This window comes from Anthonomus grandis, chromosome 10 (genome assembly GCF_022605725.1).
Source record: "Anthonomus grandis grandis chromosome 10, icAntGran1.3, whole genome shotgun sequence".
Lineage (NCBI taxonomy): Eukaryota > Metazoa > Arthropoda > Insecta > Coleoptera > Curculionidae > Anthonomus > Anthonomus grandis.
Window position 1 is genome coordinate 1168522 of NC_065555.1, and position 19075 is coordinate 1187596.

Sequence of the window (19075 nt, forward strand, 5' to 3'; positions counted from 1 at the left end):
ATTGACAAGTGAATATCTCGCATTCTCGTAGTCAAAATTTAAAAGTTACTGATTTATGGACTGTTCTGAAGACTTTTTTACTTATATTTGAAGAAATGACTAAAATCGATGCACTAAAAGTCAAGATATTTAAATTTTTAGGCCAGGAGTGCCTGTGAGAAGCCAAAGACTTTGTTACTTATTGACAAACGAATATCTCTTGTTCTTGTAGTCAAAATTTAGAAATTCTTGATTTATGGACTATTCTGAAGACCTTTTTAGTCATATTTGAAGAAATACCGTAAAATACTTTGGCAGGTTTGGACCTATTATTAGACTATAACTCACAAACAAATTAAAATAGTGCCTTGTGTACAAAATAGAGTAAATCACCCAATTATGGTTTTGTTTTATCGAGGGGGTATATATATATACTTTTTTTTTTGATGGGGTGCCAAAGTAGGCTTTATTATTGGGGTTACTTTGGCAGGGTATAAAAATACGTTTGTTGGCATTATAGACTTATTGCAATGCCTACTTTGGCATCAAAAAAAAAAACCTAGTGCATTTTTTTTTGTGAAAATTATTTTTAGTCACATAGGTAAACTTTATTAAAACTCATTAATAGAAAATTAACTTATTATTTATTACAAAAACCCAATAACAGAAAATTAACATATTATATTTATGTAAAAACCGAAAAAAAAAAAGAAATTATAACTGATGTTTTTAAATACAGTCCTTCACACTGTCGTCGGAATTAAAATCAACATTTGTGCAGTCTATGCAGACGTACAAATTAGTCTACTAAGTCTCTAAGACGTAAAATTGATCCACACTTTCTTCGTTGCAAACTCCGCAAATCCATTTACAACACTGACAGCACCGAATCCAATCAGGACCTTGGTAGTTTTGCCATTTTTTAAAGCAAATTGCACAATTACCATCGTTTTTAGTTTTCACTTTTCTTTTTCTTGGCTCCCTTGGAGGCAATGCTTTGCTAGAAGCTGTTTGAAATGTTATCAGTGCAAGATCGTCGCTATCTTCATCACTGGTTTCTATAATCATCTTGTGAGTTCCTGAGGGACCAGCCACTGGTTCTGCATAAAAACCTTTTGCAATAAAGACCTTTTTAGTCATATTTGAGGAAATGACAGAAATCGATGCACTAAAAGCCTGCCTGCCTGTAAGAGCAAAAAACTTTGCCACTTATTGACAAGTGAATATCTCGGATTCTCGTAGTCAAAATTCAAAAGTTATTGATTTATGGACTGTTCTGAAGACCTTTTTAGTCATATTTAAAGAAATCACTAAAATCGATGCACTAAAAGTCAAGATATTTAAATTCTTAGGCCAGGAGTGCCTGTTAGAAGCAAAAAACTTTGCCACTTATTGACAAGTGAATATCTTGGGTTCTCGTAATTAAAATTGAAAAATTCTTGATTCATGGACTTCTCTAAAGACCTTTTTAGTCATATTTAAAGAAATGACTAAAATCGATGCACTAAAAGTCAAGATATTTAAATTCTTAGGCCAGGAGTGCCTGTTAGAAGCAAAAAACTTTGCCACTTATTGACAAGTGAATATCTTGGGTTTTCGTAATTAAAATTGAAAAATTCTTGATTTATGCACTATTCTGAAGACCTTTTTAGTTATATTTGAAGAAATGACTAAAATCGATGCACTAAAAGTCGAGATATTGAAATTCTTATTCCAGGAGTGCCTATAAGAAGCAAAAAATTTTGTCACTTATTGACAAGTGAATATCTCGGATTCTCGTAGTCAAAATTTAAAAGTTATTGATTTATGGACTGTTCTGAAGACTTTTTTGCTTATATTTGAAGAAATAACTAAAATCGATGTACTAAAAGTCAAGATATTTAAATTCTTAGGCCAGGAATGCCTGTAAGAAGCAAAAAACTTTGTCGCTTATTGAGAGAGAATATCTTGGGTTCTCGTAATTAAAATTTTAAAATTCTTGCTTTATGGACTGTCCTAAAGATCTTTTTAGTCATATTTAAAGAAATGACTAAAATCGATGCACTAAAAGTCAAGATATTTAAATTCTTAGGCCAGGAGTACCTGTAAGAAGCCAAAGACTTTGTTACTTATCGACAAACGAATATCTCTTGTTCTTGTAGTCAAAATTTAGAAATTCTTGATTCATGGACTTCTCTAGAGACCTTTTTAGTCATATTTGAAGAAATGACTATGTTTTGGATTGCGGTTTTCTTTCCAGGGAGGGTTCACCTTTACGAAGGACCACCTGTCCTCTCACACAACTTAATTGAATTGATACACGTTTAATACTTTTTTATACTTCGATTTTATTAACTTTTATGACTTAAAATAACAAAATGCTTATCGATCGTTTGCCGTTCGCTTCGATTTCTCTCGTGTGTTAAAACTGTCGTCCCCCCGTCTCAACGGCACGGGTTGCGATTTAGGATGAGGCGAACGCAGTTGCCAAATTGTAGATATTCTCATAGATTTTAAATCAGAAATTTAAGTAGGGCTCCACAGACTAAAATCGATGAACTAAAAGTCAAGATATTGAAATTCTTATGCTAGGAGTGCCTGTAAGAAGCAAAAAACTTTGTCACTTATTAACAAGTGAATATCTCAGATTCTCGTAGTCAAAATTTAAGTTATTGATTTATGGACTGTTCTGAAGACCTTTTTATTATATTTGAAGAAATGACTAAAATCGATGCACTAAAAGTCAAGATATTTAAATTCTTATTCCAGGAGTGCCTGTAAGAAGCAAAAAACTTTGTCACTTATTGACAGTGAATATCTTGGGTTTTCGTAATTAAAATTGAAAAATTCTTGATTTATGGACTATTCTGAAGACCTTTTTAGTTATATTTGAAGAAATGACTAAAATCGATGCACTTAAAGTCAAGATATTGAAATTCTTATTCCAGGAGGGCCTGTAAGAAGCAAAAAACTTTGCCACCTATTGACATGTGAATATCTCGGATTCTCGTAATTAAAATTTAAAAGTTATTGATTTATGGACTGTTTTGAAAACCTTTTTAGTTATATTTGAAGAATTGACTAAAATCGATGCACTAAAAGTCAAGATATTGAAATTCTTATTCCAGGAGTGCCTGTAAGAGGCAAAAAACTTTGCCACTTATTGACAAGTGAATATCTCGCATTCTCGAAGTCAAAATTTAGAAATTCTTGATTCGTCGACTTCTCTAAAGACCATTTTAGTCACATTTGAAGAAATTCCAACCACATGAGATCTGGAGATCTTAATTTTTGTAAAACTCGAAATGCAGATAAATTATACATCCCTTTTACCCGGTTGTTGCCAGGTACAGGACGGTCTGGAAATTACATCTCTCAAAATTTCTAATCATTTCGCATGTAGAATAAAGAGAGCTAAGACTTTTCCAACTTTTAAAAGGGCTCTTAGGACCATATTAGCTGACTGTCCTTTTTACTCGTTGACAGAATTCTTTAACTGTAGATTTATTGACTAAATTTAATTAAATTATAGTTTTGTTATGATGTCGATGGAAATAAACGATTTGATTTGAGTGAGAGTCACTAGTTATGTATCTAAAAGTATTTGTTGCTTTTCTCTAAACATCAAACTCTAACTTATTATTATTTTTGATGACATCGTTAGCGAAACACGTGTCGAGAGTACAAATAAAGAGTTTTGGTTAGTGGTAAAACTGTCTCGTAATTGGAGAGTCACCTATAGGACTAACGTCCTTTAAATTTTCGCTTTGCTTGTTAAAATGTCTATTTCAGTAGCAAAAAGATCCTGCAATTAGCATTCTTTAAGCTTCCGTAACTAACCAATAACCCTTTACGAATCCACGCTATTTATGCTTAAAATTTATCCCAAAAAAAAACAAAATGGGTTTTCCAACCACTTTATTTTTTTTTTAATGAATGATTTAGGAATTTTATGGATATTCAATAACTAGGTTGGAAAACCGATTGCGCCACTACTAAAAAAACTAAAACTAGGTTAACCCTCTTTATTCCAGAAATTTCTAGCTCGGATTTTTTCCAGAATGCGACCGTGATCGAGATGCGTCACCTCGCCAATAACAACGTGCGTTCGCCACAGGAAAACGGCAGGGAGGACCTCCTGACTCTCCGGGAGAAACCTCTTCGTCGTAATAGCGATAGTAGTGGTAGTAGTAGTTGTACTAGTAGGAAAAACTCCGATTATGTGTAGCGGTGATACAGGTCAGATGAGGATGATTTGACATTTTTCCTGATTGAATGGTGAATGAGCTTTTTATTCAATTGGAAGCCTAATTGAACCGAAAAAAAGTTCACGGCTTAACCTCATTTTCGAGAGATGTATTGAAAAGTAGTTAACATTGATGGAGTGTATAGGCTGGACAGAGTTCGAGGGTAACTTTTGAAGGGTCGGAAACTTTAAAAAATGCTATTTAAAAATGTTTCTATAAGACGTTTTGACTTCAGGAGCCATCATCAGCTTTTGTTTTTCTTATCGAATTAGAGCAAATTTATATGTAAATAGATTCTACCTATAGTCTCTCTCTTTTTTTATAAAGATCGTATCCAAAGTAATTGTTTATATAACTCATCGGCGTTTATATGAAACGTAATTAAATGTAAACAGAAGTTTTTCGATTTTTGTAAAGCCTCTGACAGTATCAAGATTTTTCTAATCCATTGCAAAAATACTAAATAACTTTAACACAATTGAATTTACAAAAAAAATTGTAAGGATCTTTTCGGTGAAGAAACTTATTAGGTTTCATATGAAACTTACATCAATAAAATCGTTTCGTGAGTTTTTCAAATATTTACATTTTTATAAAGCCTTTGACAGTATCAATCCATTGCAAAATTGCTCAATAACTCTAAATTGGTTGAACTTACAAAGGATTTTTTTTGGTAAAGAAACTCATCAGTTTTCATGTGAAAATCAAATTGATAAAAACGTTAGATGAATTTTTGAAATATTATGCCTTTGAAATAATTTGTGAATTTTCAAAATTAAAAACAAAATGTTCAAATATTCATTTTTTTTAATATCTTATTTGAAAATCAATTCTATGGAAAATTCCTTAGATTTAGAAATTAATACACGTTCACTACGGTACCAGTCACATCGGTCTTGTCAATAAGACGGTACCAGACATAATATGTGTCTGGTAAGCTTCTTTTTAATTACGCCGATACCAGTCGAATGTATCTGGTATGGGTATTATACTAATTTTTAAAAAATCTTACGGGTTTTAACGTTTCATTTAAAGTAATTTTTCTCGAAAACTGCACCATCAGTAAAGGCCTTTTACCGCGAGCTGCATATCAAAAGGTTTTTAAAAAATACAAAGATTTAGGTAAATGTCTTTTATATTATTAAAACCAAGGTTATAAGCACAAATAAAACTTAATTTAATTTGGAAACATTGCTATGCTTTTCATTGAAGCACGATAAACACATCGCGGGTTTATTTTCGCAATCAGCGCAATAACTTGATACTTTGGTAACCTTTTTATCTGCTTCCTTACTATAGATAATGTAGCTCGCAACTTCTTATAGCAGCCTACACAATTTCGTCGTCTTTTTTTTCCAGGGCCCTGCTCAACAGCAAATGTGTGTATTCTTTTGGGAGTATGTATTAAGCTTGTATTTTGTCGTTCAGAACCTTGTTCTGCTAGCGCCTGTCCTAAAGCTTCTCTAAATTGTAACATATTTAGATGGCTGTCTTTATTAGTTTCATTAAAAACCACTTGGGAATTTACAATAGTAGTTCCTAGAATCAACTCGAAAGCCGTTTTTCTGTACCACTTTAACCCTTTACGTAAAGAGGTATAATACGACGACATTTGGTCGCTAAGATCAACGCCTTTTTTAGCCCTGTCATAATCTATAATACACTTGGGTTTTAGAAGTGGTTCAGATTTTCTATTTTTTTACCGGTGCCTTGAAGGCTTATGCTATGGTCTTTTTTATTTGAGATCATTAATATTTGCCACTTTATAATTTTTATCCCCTTATCACTATGTACTCCTATCACTTCATTTTTTTTAATACCACGCTTAATAAATTCTTTCGGTAGGCCCCTTCGAAGTGTACCACAATAAAACGTCTTTTTGCTTGAAGTTTTTTTACAAGGGGAACACCTGAATAAAAATTATTGCCATATAAGATGCGGCCCGAATCAAGCAAATGATCCATAAGGTTCATAAACGTGATTATCTAACTGTATGTGGATCGCTTGAATCTTCTTGATTTTCCTCTCTTTGCCACAATAGACCTTGACATTAATTGTATACCCTTCCAAAGTACACAACTTGTACAGCTTAACCCCATATTTGTGGCGCTTGTTTTTAATATATTGGCGTATACCTAAACGTCCCCTCCAGGGTATCGTACTTTCGTCAACGACAACTTCCTTTCCTGGGATTAAAATACGTTGGAACCTTATATTAAGTAAAGTCAGAAGAGGGCGTATGCGAAAAAGGCGATCTTGCGAGTTAGGCTAATTGTCATTATTATTAAAATGAATATATTATAAGAGTAGCAAGAATCTATCTCTGGTTATTTTTGATGCAATATATTTATTATGATACAGAGGATGTTTAGCCCAATAAAGGTTAATGGTTGGAATTCTAACTAACCCCATGCAGATTAAAATTCCAAAGAATTTGTACATCTCTTCCTCATCTGTATCTATCCAAAGTTTGAGACGAGACTTATCACGGCTTGTTGGACTATCTGTTGTAAATCATACCTGTTTGTTTCAGCTACTATTAAACCGATCACATCCTTATCTATAAATAGTTTAAATGTAGCTAAGGGACTACTGCAGTATTGAGAAGCTACATTAACACTTTGTGGAAAAGAGTACTCATTTATATTCAGTGTCCATTAATATCCATACGTCTGTTTGAAGATTTTCTGCGAAAGTAAAGGCGCTAATTACTTGTAAATTTCCATAAATATAGTATTTTTTATATGATTTATACAGTCTGATTTAAATAAATTACCTAGAAATTCATTAGCCTCGCTTATATGATCATCCTCGCTATTTCCCTCATACAAAGAGTCATTGCCATCATGTGCGTTGGTAATAGAGGACACTGAATCATCATCTGAAGAGCTAGAGGGGGGCGTAGGATCGTAATCAGGATCTGAACTTGAATGAGTTCCAGCAAATGGATCTTCTTGTTCACTTTCAATATCTTCATTTTCACTTGAACTGTATCTGCCTTGCAAATTACCCAAAGCATTTATAGCAGATGTCTCTTGTATCTCAATAGAACTAGCTGGATCTTGGTGCTTCATTGAGGCTAAAGGGTTTGATTCCACTGTCTGCTATACAAATCAATTTCCAAAATTTATATTAAAGCTATAAAATTTACCTGCAATTCAGTACACGATTCAGCTAATTCGACCGCAGCAGGCGAATTAGATATCACTTGAGGTACATCTTTAGATTTTTCTGAGCTTGAAGTTGCCTCTAGCTCAAACGAATTCTATATTGAAAAATTTTGCAAATATTTATAGGTTATGGGAAAAAATAAAATGCTAAAACTTGCCTTTAATCTGGTATCTGGGACATATACATCATCATTATTTGTTGAACAATCACCACTGACATTTTGTTTTAATAAATCAAATATTTTTTTGAACTCGTGAAGTCATTACTCACAGAAATTAAAGTCAATACTGCACAAACCGTGTAAACAAGTTTTACCAGTCACATATATCTGGTACCGCGAATTACGGGTACCAACCCGCCACCTTACGCGTACCCGTAACTCTACAGTACAGTACTACTCCGTAAAAAATACAGCTTCCGTCGGAATGGAATAGATGGCAGGATGATTACCGTCAGAACATAAACAAGACTACCAGACACATATGACTGGTATCGCAGCGAACGTGTTAAAGAAATTTTAAAATTCTTTAAATTTGTAATTTCCTAAATTAAGAACAACATATTTAAATATTCACTTTTTTTTGAATATTTAATTTGCAAATCAGTTTCATAGAATTCAGTGGAAAATTCCCTAAATTTGAAAAATCCAGGGCAAAAATCTTAAATATTAATTTTTTAAAATAAATTATGCAACAATCTAATTTAGAAATCAATTCCATGAAATTCAATGGCAAATTGCTAATTGACAAATTTCCAAAATTAAGGACAAAATATTCAAATATTAATTTTAGTTCAATATCTAATTTGGAAATCAATTCCATAAAATTTTATGGAAAATTCCTTCAGTTTCCAAAATCAAGGACAAAACATTCAAATATTCATTTTTCTTGAAAAATCTAATTTACAAATCAATTCGGTGGAAAATTCTCTGAATTTGGAAAAGCCAGGGCAAAAATCGAATTTGGAAATCAATTTAATGAAATTTAATGGAAAATTCTTTAAATTTCCAAAATCAAGGACAAAATATTCTAATATTAATTTTTTTTTCGAAAATCTAATTTAGAAATCAATTCAGTGGAATTCAATGAAAAATTCGTTAAATTTGAAAAATCCTGGACAAAATTGTCAAATATTTATTTTTGTAAATAAATTATGAAAAAATCTAATTTAGAAATCAATTCCATGGAATTCAATGGAAAATTCCTTAAATTTGCAAAATCCTGGACAAAATTGTCAAATATTTATTTTTGTAAATAAATTATGCAAAAATCAAATTTGGAAATCAATTCTATGAAACTTACCCGAAAATTTAATTAGTTTGCAAATTTCTACAATTAAAGATAAAATATTCAGATTTTGTTTTTTTTTTGTTAAGAATCTAATATAGAAATCAGTTTCACGGAATTCCAATTTAAAGACAAAATATTCGAAAATTCATATTTTCTTAATATCAAATTTAGAAATCAGTTCCATAGAGAATTCAATTGAGTATACAATAAATTTGCAAATTTCCAAGATTAAGGACAATTATACAATTTTTTTTGAATAACTAGTTTGGAAACCAATTTCCATAGAATTTAATAGAAAATTCCTTAAACTTGCAAGTTTCCAAGATTAAAGACAAAATATTAAAATATGCATTTTTTTATTATTATCTAATTTGGAAATCAGTTCCATGGAAAACGTCTTGAATTTTCAAAATTTCCAAAATCCAGGACAGCATCAAGTTTTTTCTGGTCCATTGAAAAATTACTCAGCAACTCTAAAATGGTTATATTTATAAGGATACTTGTAAGGGCGTTTTTGCTAAAGAAACTCATCAGCTTTCATATGAAACTAAAATCAATTAAATCGGTACATAAGTTTTTAAACTATCAAAATTCTTGTAATAAGATTGAACAAATTTTGCACCAAACCCCCATGAGAAAGAAGCGTAGATTTTTTTTGCACAATAATTGATGATGGCTTTTGAAAGGCGAAACCTCGTATCTTTTTACAATTATCACGGAATTTAACCTCCATTGCATCTACTACATTTTCCCAGATCACCCTTGTACTTATATAGTTGTGTATATAAACTTAAAAATAATAATTTATAATACCCACAATGTTTACAAATTATGTAAATAAGTTGACAATAATTAGTTGTTAAAGCGTCCAACTTGAAATAATATAAGTAATTTATATTAGCTTGTAAGAATACCTCCCCCCAATATAAAATATAATAACGTTCCTACGAAGTGCTCTTATGCGAAAACGAAAGATCTGAAACGTAAGGCGGCTAAAATTATGAGAGAAAAAATTAACTGTGATATTTTTTAAGTGTTTTGTTTAATTAACATTTATCGTGTTTTTTTTTAATTTACTTGCCAATTATTATTAACGAGGTTCGAAAGGCATTTGATATCATGTTCTATACACGTAAATGGTCTGTATGGGAGACATTGATGATGGTAGCTAAAGAACAAAACACTGTTTTGTATCTAATAATGAAAAAACTAAAGACAACCCAGTGGCTTTTTGGCAAGTTATTCCATCTTCAGGGTCCTATACTCAATAATTGCAAACGTCACATAACTCATCTAATTGAATTAATGTATTTAAAATTACTTTGAAGTTGTACATATTTATTACGAAATGTTTGCAACCTCTTTTTTGGACCATTTTAAAGAAACTTGTATGGTATCGAATGCACTTCAAATAACCACTTTCTGAAACAACTAACGTACCCTTAGTAAACTTCAGTTTATTGTTAGACTGAAGTCCCTTAAAACCGAATGTTCGTAGATGAATCTAGAATAGAGTAGTGATAACGATTGTACAGTACCTTTATAAAAAAAATACAGTTTTTGTAATAGATTGCTTGATTTTTTAAATAATAATAATAATATTTGAAAAAGCAATGTTAATTTTATTAGTTTCCTTAATATTAAATAAATAATTCCTTTTAGTACAAAAAGTGCATTAAATCTATGGCACCCTGGTACCACTGCTATTTTCCAGAGATCCCATGGGGCCAATATCCCTCAAGTTCACCCAATCGGGCAAATGTTGCTCCCTAAGGTAAAACTCTTTTGTGACCACTTTCATTCCCAGTAATTCGGTTGCGCCATAAATTGAACCTGTCAATTAGGGTAACTAGTATAAAAACCTTTTTAAAGGGTATTTTCAATTACATACCTCCAAGCCAGGCAGTATAGTTTTCCTTGCACGGTGAAGAAAAGAACTTGAACTCCTTGATATGTTTCAAGGTTTTATATCTGTCGTTTTCTAGCTGTTTTAATAGCTCCTCTTTTAATCTGGCTTTAAAACCTACAAATGTCTATTATATAGGATAAATTATTATTTATTTTTAATATAGTTAATATACCCAAAGTCATGGCAGTCCCACCGATTAACAATAAATTTTCCGCTAGAGTTTGCCTTAACTCTCTATCGACTTTTAATAAGGCGTCTAGTATCATTGTTGATAGGCATAGGTGGTCGTTATCCTAAAGGGAAAAAAATGGAGGCTTAAATCTTTTACGAACACTCACATTTGAAGCAACAGTATATTTGTCTATAAGCGCAACTAACATACCGCACCCCCGCTAAAAAAGTGTCACAACTCAAAAACCGTTAATATTGAGATAAACATGCAACAAATATTGAAATATTTCGTTCTATCTTGCATAAAAGCGTCACTTCTATATTTCAAGTATTTACCGCGAGACGGCGATGTGACGCTTTTTTGTTGCCAACATCAGCGCAGCGTGAATTCCACAACAGTGTTACTTTTGACTTTACAACAGCGAGCACATTGAGTTTCATCCAGAAAAGAGTCACATTTCGTACTGTTACAGTTTTTGAGAGAATTATTAGATTAATTTGATATTTATAATCAGTAAAATACTGTTATATTTTGTGTTGTGACTATTTTTTCGGATAGTTCAATTAAAAAAGTGTTTTTGTTTTCCCTGAAATACTATTGCATTTTGAGTTGTGTCGGTTTTTTTAAAAAAAGTAAGTACCAATATTTAAATTTAATTGCGCTTATTTTTAGATGTGACTGTTTTTTAGAATTAATGCCAACGATTTCAAAATAATCTTGGTTTTTTTTTGAATTATTGACAGATATTTTTTTAATGGAGACTCTTTATACTTAATTTTTACTTAGTGTTTCTAATTTTTTTTTCTGTACAAACTTGTGACACCTTACGCAATGTCGAGCTCACGAGCACGCAGAATTATATCTCTCGCATTGGAGAAGAAGCCAGAGCATAATGCATCAGAGCCAAATCAAGCATTGAATTCAGGTCAGCTGATATTGCATGCAAATAATTGCATGTCTGAATAAGAGGGTGCGTTTTTATATTCACTGATGGATCCACCGATTGCACACCACCACATCATCAATCCGGTTTTATAAAAAATTGTTATCCATATCATTCAATACAACATAAAAATGGATTGGTCGATGTGTGATGGAATCGGCGGATCCACCAGTGAATATAAAAATGCAATCAGAGTAATATAAAGTATTAGTAGAACATTGAAAACAATGCTAACAATGTCATTTAGTTTTCAAAAAACATCTTTTAATATTTTATATGTGACCTATAAAGCTGTTTAATATAAAATTAAAATAAAAACCATTAAAGTGAAATAAATGATCTTTTACTTTTTTGTTACAAATTTTGCGTAATATGCGTAAACGCATATCAAAATTTGTAACTTAATTAACAATAATCTTTTACATAGCCTTTTTGCTTGTCAAAGTATTTTATTAGTTTACGGATACATGCAGATAGCGGATAATTATTAGTTTTATAGTCCTAATAACTTTTGTACTTTAGCTATAATAATGCCTCGTTGATTTTTAGGATACGAAATCTTAAAAATACCTGAAATACAGTTCGTCGAAGATGAAAATGCTGCACCTAAGTTTGACTGCAATACAAATTATAATACGGCCAAGGATGCTGACAATAATAAACCTTGCACTTCATTTCCACGTATTGAGTTTTCACCAGAACTGAAAAACAATGCTCAAATGTCGGACTTGGTTAGCGATAATGATGATGATTCCGTGAAGGATCCTAACTATAAATCTGATGATAGCAGTGATTCTAGTTCGTCCTCTTCTGGATCAAGTAGTAGTTCCTGTTCGGGTTGTAGTAATAATTCAAGTTGCAGTGTTTCTTTATCGAGTTCAAACGTTGTTGGCCAGGCATTAGACACTGAATTCGTTAATAGTCAAGAGGCAGGTAATCAAGAACCAGAAAAACAAGCAAAAAATACTCAAGTGTCAGAAATTCAACTTTTAGACTCTCATACAGCAAACACTTTAGTAGCAAATATTCAAAGTGCAAACGTTCAAGATACAGCTCCTCAAGCAGGAGGTACTCAAGAAGTAAATACTCGAATTCTCAAGCCTAAAAAAAGAGGAAAAAAGCGAGTAGCACTGACAGAAGAATGGTTAAGCAATAAAGCGAAGAAATTACGGAACTCAGGTCAAGCATACACCTTAAGATCAAAATCTCAAACAAATGTAAAAGCCAGAAGTATTAGACCTCCTTGTGGTGATAAATGCCGGCTGAAATGCTCTAATAAAATAGATGAAAATATAAAACAAGATATTTTCGAAAAATATTGGGCTCTGGGAGATATTAATAGGCAAAGAAGTTTTATTCACAATTGCATGAAGCCAGTCAAACCAGCCTACAGGTATAACAGCGCTCAAAAACCTAGAGAACATAATAATGCATTTTATTTTTATGTCAATGATGATCCAGTCCGCGTATGCAAATTTTTCTTTATGGCTACGCTGGATATTAATAACCGAATTACAAGAACAGTCGTCGACAAAGTTGAAAAAGGCAGTGGCGAAGCGTACGAGTAGACAAGGTAGACACTGTCTACCCAAAATTATCCAGTTATTTGTCATTAATTTATTACGTTATTATTTCATGTAACTGTTGAATTACAATAAAAAAAATTAACACAGAACGTAGTCGCTCCTTACTATTATTATATGGTATCTAAACGGCTATAATATCTATAATATCTAAGGCGCGCCCCGCCTGACGCAAAAATTAAAATAAAACTGCAGGGCTGACACCCAATTATTGTATACGAGCCCCAGAAAGACACATTGATATTTGTCTTCCGAAATTTAGAGCAATTAATCGAACCATATACGCATCAAGCAGGTGGCAGACAACATTCAGCCTATTACGTATGCAAAATTTACTCGCGGGAAAGACATTCGAGCTTTTGTCTATCTAAGTCGACCAGCTATTTTATTATGCTCTTGAGGGTTATTGTTTATGGACACACTTGATCTGGTCGGCCGCAATACATCTTACAGATTTTTTTAGTGGTTATTTATGAACGACTGTTCGATATTGGCAATAATTGTATTTTAGTTGTGTTTTTGTTTGTCTTTAATTAATTTTAAAATAATGGATATTATGGATTTATAAGTTATAGTTATACCTATGTTGTATTTTTTTGTAAGTAGTATTTATTTTTATTTATCTATCTTTTTATGCTAGTAGTAATTATTTTTTTCTTTTTTATATCACTACATAATTTTTCTCTTTGAGTTAATATTTCATGCGCTTTCATTCTCTATTTCATTAAAATGAAAAATATTGAATACACATTTTTTTCTAATTAACGATTTTTATTGTTTGTCTACCCGAAAAAAAAGTTTACGCTTCGCCACTGAAAGGTTCCTAGAAGTAGATTTAAAAGGTAAACACAAAAGCCATAAAAAAGTGGATGCATGCATATTGAGAGTCATTACCTTTGCAAGCAAGCTACTAGGGAATACATTGATAGTGGAAAAAATTTAACCGATATATTTAATGACTACAAACAAAAATGTCAAGACAATAATCTACCTCACGCAAATTTAGTGATGTTCTCAAAAATTTTTAACACTGAATTTAATATAAGTTTTTTCATCCCCAGAAAAGATCGTTGCGAATTGTGCAATGCTTATGAAATTGCCACAGGGGATGCCAAGTAAAAGTTGGAAAGCAAATATTTATTGCATTTAGAAGAAAAAGACTTATCAAGAAATGGAAAAAACAAAGAAAAGGAAAAAGCTAGTCCCAATTACGTGGTGTCAGTTTATGATCTGCAAGCAGTTCTTCCTGTTCCTCAAGGAACTGTGTCCGTTTTCTATTACAAATCAAAATTGAACTGTTATAACTTTACCGTGTCTGAATTAAAAACAGGTTTAACGGAATGCTACTTTTGGCATGAAGGGCACGGCAATAGGGGATTTGATGAGATTGGTTCATGTGTGCTTGATTTTATTAAAAAAAAATTGGACACTTCTAAAAGTGAAGATGGGCTTGACGTTTTCTTTTCGGATAATTGTTGTGGGCAGCAGAAGAATAGATTTTTAGTTGCGATGTATATTTATGCTCTGTCCAAATACCCAAAAATACACTCAATAACTCAAAAATATCTAATAAGCGGACATAGTCAGAGTGAAGGAGATTCTGTTCATTCAACTATTGAAAAGGCTGTAAAGAAAAGTTTAAGATCTGGTTCTAACTACGTGCCTAGTCAGTATGCACAAATTCACTTAAAACACTGTGTAACGAGATAGGTATGACAGGCTTTAAATCCTTAAAGATTACCGAAGTAAAGGTTTTTAAGTTAAATCAAGATAATCCGACCACTCTTTACTATAAAACATTCATAAAGATGAAGACTTTAAGCAAGTAGATTTATGCGGAAGAAAAAAAAATTAATATACCAAATACTCTACAACATGCCTACAAAAGCATTAAAGAGAACAAGAAAAAAGATCTATTAAATTTGTTACATAATAATCACATTCCGAGTTGTTATTCAGTATTTTATAACTCTTTGTAATAAAAAAATATTCTTTTTTAAAGTTCTTTATTGTGTTTTTTTTTATATTTCACTAGTTTCACTTGAAAGTCAAAATAGTATTTTGTTCTAAAAAAGTGTCACAATATTGGGGTATATTTTTTTAAACTAAAAATTACAAAAAACTATTTCTTTTAACAAATCACTGCACCAGTAACATAAAACTAATTATATTTTTCTTTACACTAAAAGAACATTTAATTTGTATTTTGTCATAGTAACTGATAAATAAAGGTTTCAAGTGAATTTAATTCTTTAAAATCAATTTTCTCAAAACAATGTTTTACACTTTTTGTGACACTTTTTTAGCGGGGGTGAGATATGCCACATCTACTTTACCTCCTCATATAAAATCTCAAAGGCCTTCTCCCGTAACTTCCCAGTAACCGTTAATATATCCGATCCGGCGTAAGGATATTTAACATCAGGTGGAGGCACCAGTTCGGATTTTCCTAATAAAAGCTGCTCCCCCCTCGACTTTTTGGTTACAAAACAGCATCTGACCTTTATGTCCTCGATAATCCTTTCTGGAAGGTTTTGCACACCTGCGTTGGCACTACTTAGAAGAGCCCTAATATTCCTTCAAAAAAAAAACCACATATTAAACAGTTGCAAATATTTTTTAGAAAAATTGTTAACTTATGTACAGCCTCTCCTCCTAGCGGTAGGGCTTGCCAGGCATGCACCATAGGCAATCCGAAACAAACTGGGATCACTACAGCCTCTTTATAGCCAATATCTACGACTAAAGCCGTATCCACTGCCAAACTGGCTAAGGATACTAAATGTGACGGAAGTACCAGGATCTGGGATACTTCATATTGTAAAAATAGCACCTAAAGTCCAAACTGGGTTAACTGCCTCTTGTATAATTATAAAATAATTCATACCTTGGCTAAAGTTTCCCTGAACAATGTGGGGCAGAGTAAGGATTCCACAACGATAATCCGTCGGCCTTTGGGGCTGATCAAGGCATATTTGAAATAAATCATATGGATGAAATTGACCATGAAATCGTAAAGGTCCTCGGGAGACTGGTAATCGCATAGTTTTCTAACGGTGTTGGTTTTTTTGCATAGAACTTCGGACCTGATGATGTATCTGGGCGAGAATTCACTTTCAAAACCAAATCTAAAAGAAACAGATAATATTTTGCAAGTGGTTACGAATGAAACCGTATGGTACTTCAGGGTATTTTGTATTTATTTATTGATTACAAGCTTTGCAGGTAAAACCCAATTACAAAGCAGAAAAAATGTACATATTATAAAATGCAAACCAAACAGGCTGAATTAAAAATTTTTCTGAGCAATTATTGTAGATAAATACATATTTCTGCAGCGTTTTTAAAAAATCAAACAACTGTGATAATAAAGTAGCATATTATAATAATAATAAAATAAGGGAAGGCATACAATTTACTTTCAAATTGGTCGATCCCTCTGATGTGTTTAAGTATGTGCAGAGTATTAGGTCAAATGCATTCAGATGGTGAAACTGTGTTTGCATGTGATAATATTACATATAACTCATATTGTCAATAGTTGTCTTGAACATGGTCATTTCCCAAATTGCTGGAAAGAATCTCTTGTTACCCCACTACCTAAAAAACATGATCCTGTCAGTTTTACAGATTTGAGGCCTGTTAGTCTGCTTCCTGTAATATCAAAAGTTCTGGAAAGAGTGGTTCATGTTTAGATTACTTTAATACAAATGGCTTTTTTCCTGTGCATCAATCGGGCTTTAGAGCTAGTCATAGTACAACAGCTGCACTTCTAAATATTACTGATGACATTATAAAATTCAAGATAGGCAAATGGCTGCTATATTGATTTTGATAGACTACTCTAAAGCCTTTGATGTTATTGATCATGAGTTGATGTGTGCCAAACTATCATATTATGGTTTTGGGAAGGTTGAAATACTGTTCTTTAAACAGGTCGAAGGCAGGTAGTTAGGATAGGTGGTGAGACATCGCAGAGTAGAAACATTATTTCGGGAGTGCCACAAGGCTCCATACTTGGCCCTTTGTTGTATGTTATTTATACTGCAGATATGTTTTCTATTGTATCAACGTACATGCAAGCATATGTGGATGATACACTTACACACATTATTATTTCAGTTTAATCCAGACTGTCCTGATAATGCTGCTGAGATTTTAAATTCAGAATTATCTAATATTTTGCGATACTCAACCGAACATAATCTGACAATTAATCCTGCAAAAACTGCAATGTTACTGTTTTGTTCTGAAAAGAAAAGGGGCATACTCATGAATCGACTTAATATTCAGATTGAAAATACTCGGTTGACTTTTGCTAACTGCGGTAAAAATTTGGGTTTGTGTATAGATATACAGCTTAATTTTGAACAACATTTAAAATCTTTACTAAAAAGAAGTTATGAAGCTTTTATATGCTAGCAGACACCTTTTAAATTTTAAAGCCAGAAAAAAATTGTGTGAGTCACTTATTATGTCTATTTATTCGTATTGTTTCATAGTATATTATCCATTCTTACATGTTGTAAATAAAAAACGGATACAATACGTTCAGAATAGATGCTGTAAATTTGTTTATAAATTAAGAAAATTTGATCATGTCTCAGAAAATATAAAAGAGTTGGGTTGGCTTAAGTGTGATAACTGGTATAATTTTAACTTGACTCTATTTTCTAGAAAACTAAATATGTGTCAACAACCAGTATATTTGTTTAAAAAACTAATTTATAGGGAGGCTGTGCATAATTGCTTTTTGCGAGATAAAAATTATTTAACAATGCCACAACATAGAACTTCTTTTTTTAAAAAGAGCTTCAGTTATAATTGTGTTAACTTATATAATAACTTACCTCTTCAATTTAAGGTATGCAATACTGGTTATTTAAGGTCTAAGTACAAGAGGTATTTATTAGATGTGCAGTAGATTTGCAGATATTGTATGTATATATGTACTGCATTGTTATATTGTTATGGTTGGTTAAAACTGTTTTATCCTCAGTGTTATCTCTTAGTGTTAACATTTAAAGATGGTGAAGTTAATATCCGGAGAATTGGTTGAGTGGAACAATGGCCAGGAGGCTAAACTTCGCCAGTTGCGCTATTCTTGTGCATATGATGTGAGTGTACATTTTTATATGTTTATGCATTGTATGTGCAAAGAAATACTTGAATAAAGGCGTTATTTATTTATTTATTTTATTTATGTTTTTAGTTATTGTAAATGAGTTCCAAAAGTATAATGTTTTATGACCTACCCACGCTAAAGGGATGTGTATGTAATAGTAAAATAATGGTTATTTTTGTTTAAAAACTTAAAGGCTATTTATTTCAATATTTTTAAGTACCTAGGCAAAGTCTAGGATTGCTGGTATTCAAGCCATTGAAATAAACTCGAGAGGGGACTCCTAAGGATTTTAGACAGATCCATATTTCTCGGGAAACATTGTGTAAGAAACAAATTGAAATTAAATGCAGGGGATTTAAAACAATTCACATTTGATAATATGGAAGAACTTACTTGGTAAAAGCCGTGCCTATATCAAGTACCACAATCAAATTCTCACTTTTATTAATAGTTTCGTTTTTACTCAGCGACTCGGTTAGAGCCTGGACGGAGGCCTGAACTGTTTTTGCGGTTTTAGAAGCCTCAGATTCCATCGTTGACATCTTTGGAATCTCAATTTAAATGAGTCATTTATTAAACTTTAAATTAAAGAACCCAAAAGGTAAATAAACGGACACATCTGAAAGTGACGTGACAAATGTCATTCATGTGTCAGTTGTCATTGTCAGCTGATTTGAG

General features: G+C 32.1%; 2 protein-coding genes across 6 annotated transcripts in view; one reads left to right on the forward strand and one right to left on the reverse strand.

Annotated features, from left to right (window-relative positions):
• Positions 1-10279, forward strand: part of LOC126741626 (brother of CDO-like) — an 87763-nt gene extending 77484 nt beyond the window's left edge. For 2 of the 5 annotated variants that reach the window (XM_050448138.1, XM_050448139.1), the window contains one exon: positions 4019-10279. In XM_050448138.1, the coding sequence (XP_050304095.1) occupies positions 4019-4186 (168 nt within the window). In that variant the 3' untranslated portion in view covers positions 4187-10279. Of the gene's footprint in view, positions 1-3992 lie in introns of all 5 variants that reach the window. The other 3 variants (XM_050448140.1, XM_050448141.1, XM_050448142.1) reach the window with 3 other exon arrangements.
• Positions 10267-19024, reverse strand: LOC126741628 (actin-related protein 10). The gene is made up of 7 exons (XM_050448144.1): positions 18791-19024; positions 16160-16400; positions 15909-16105; positions 15609-15849; positions 10747-10867; positions 10557-10688; positions 10267-10498 (listed from the first exon to the last, which is right to left on the reverse strand). The coding sequence occupies exons 1-7, from the start codon at positions 18937-18939 to the stop codon at positions 10347-10349; spliced, it is 1233 nt and encodes a 410-aa protein (XP_050304101.1). The 5' UTR covers positions 18940-19024; the 3' UTR covers positions 10267-10346.
• Between the last annotated feature and the right edge of the window lie 51 nt (positions 19025-19075).

Coding starts and splice junctions, on each gene's coding strand:
- LOC126741628 (XM_050448144.1), bottom strand. CDS start 18,939: ATGTCAACGATGGAATCTGAGGCTTCTAAAACCGCAAAAACAGTTCAG. Junction 16,401..18,790: donor ATAGGCACGGCTTTTACCAA/GTAAGTTCTTCC, acceptor TGTTTCTTTTAG/ATTTGGTTTTGAAAGTGAAT. Junction 16,106..16,159: donor TCAGGGAAACTTTAGCCAAG/GTATGAATTATT, acceptor TTTGGACTTTAG/GTGCTATTTTTACAATATGA.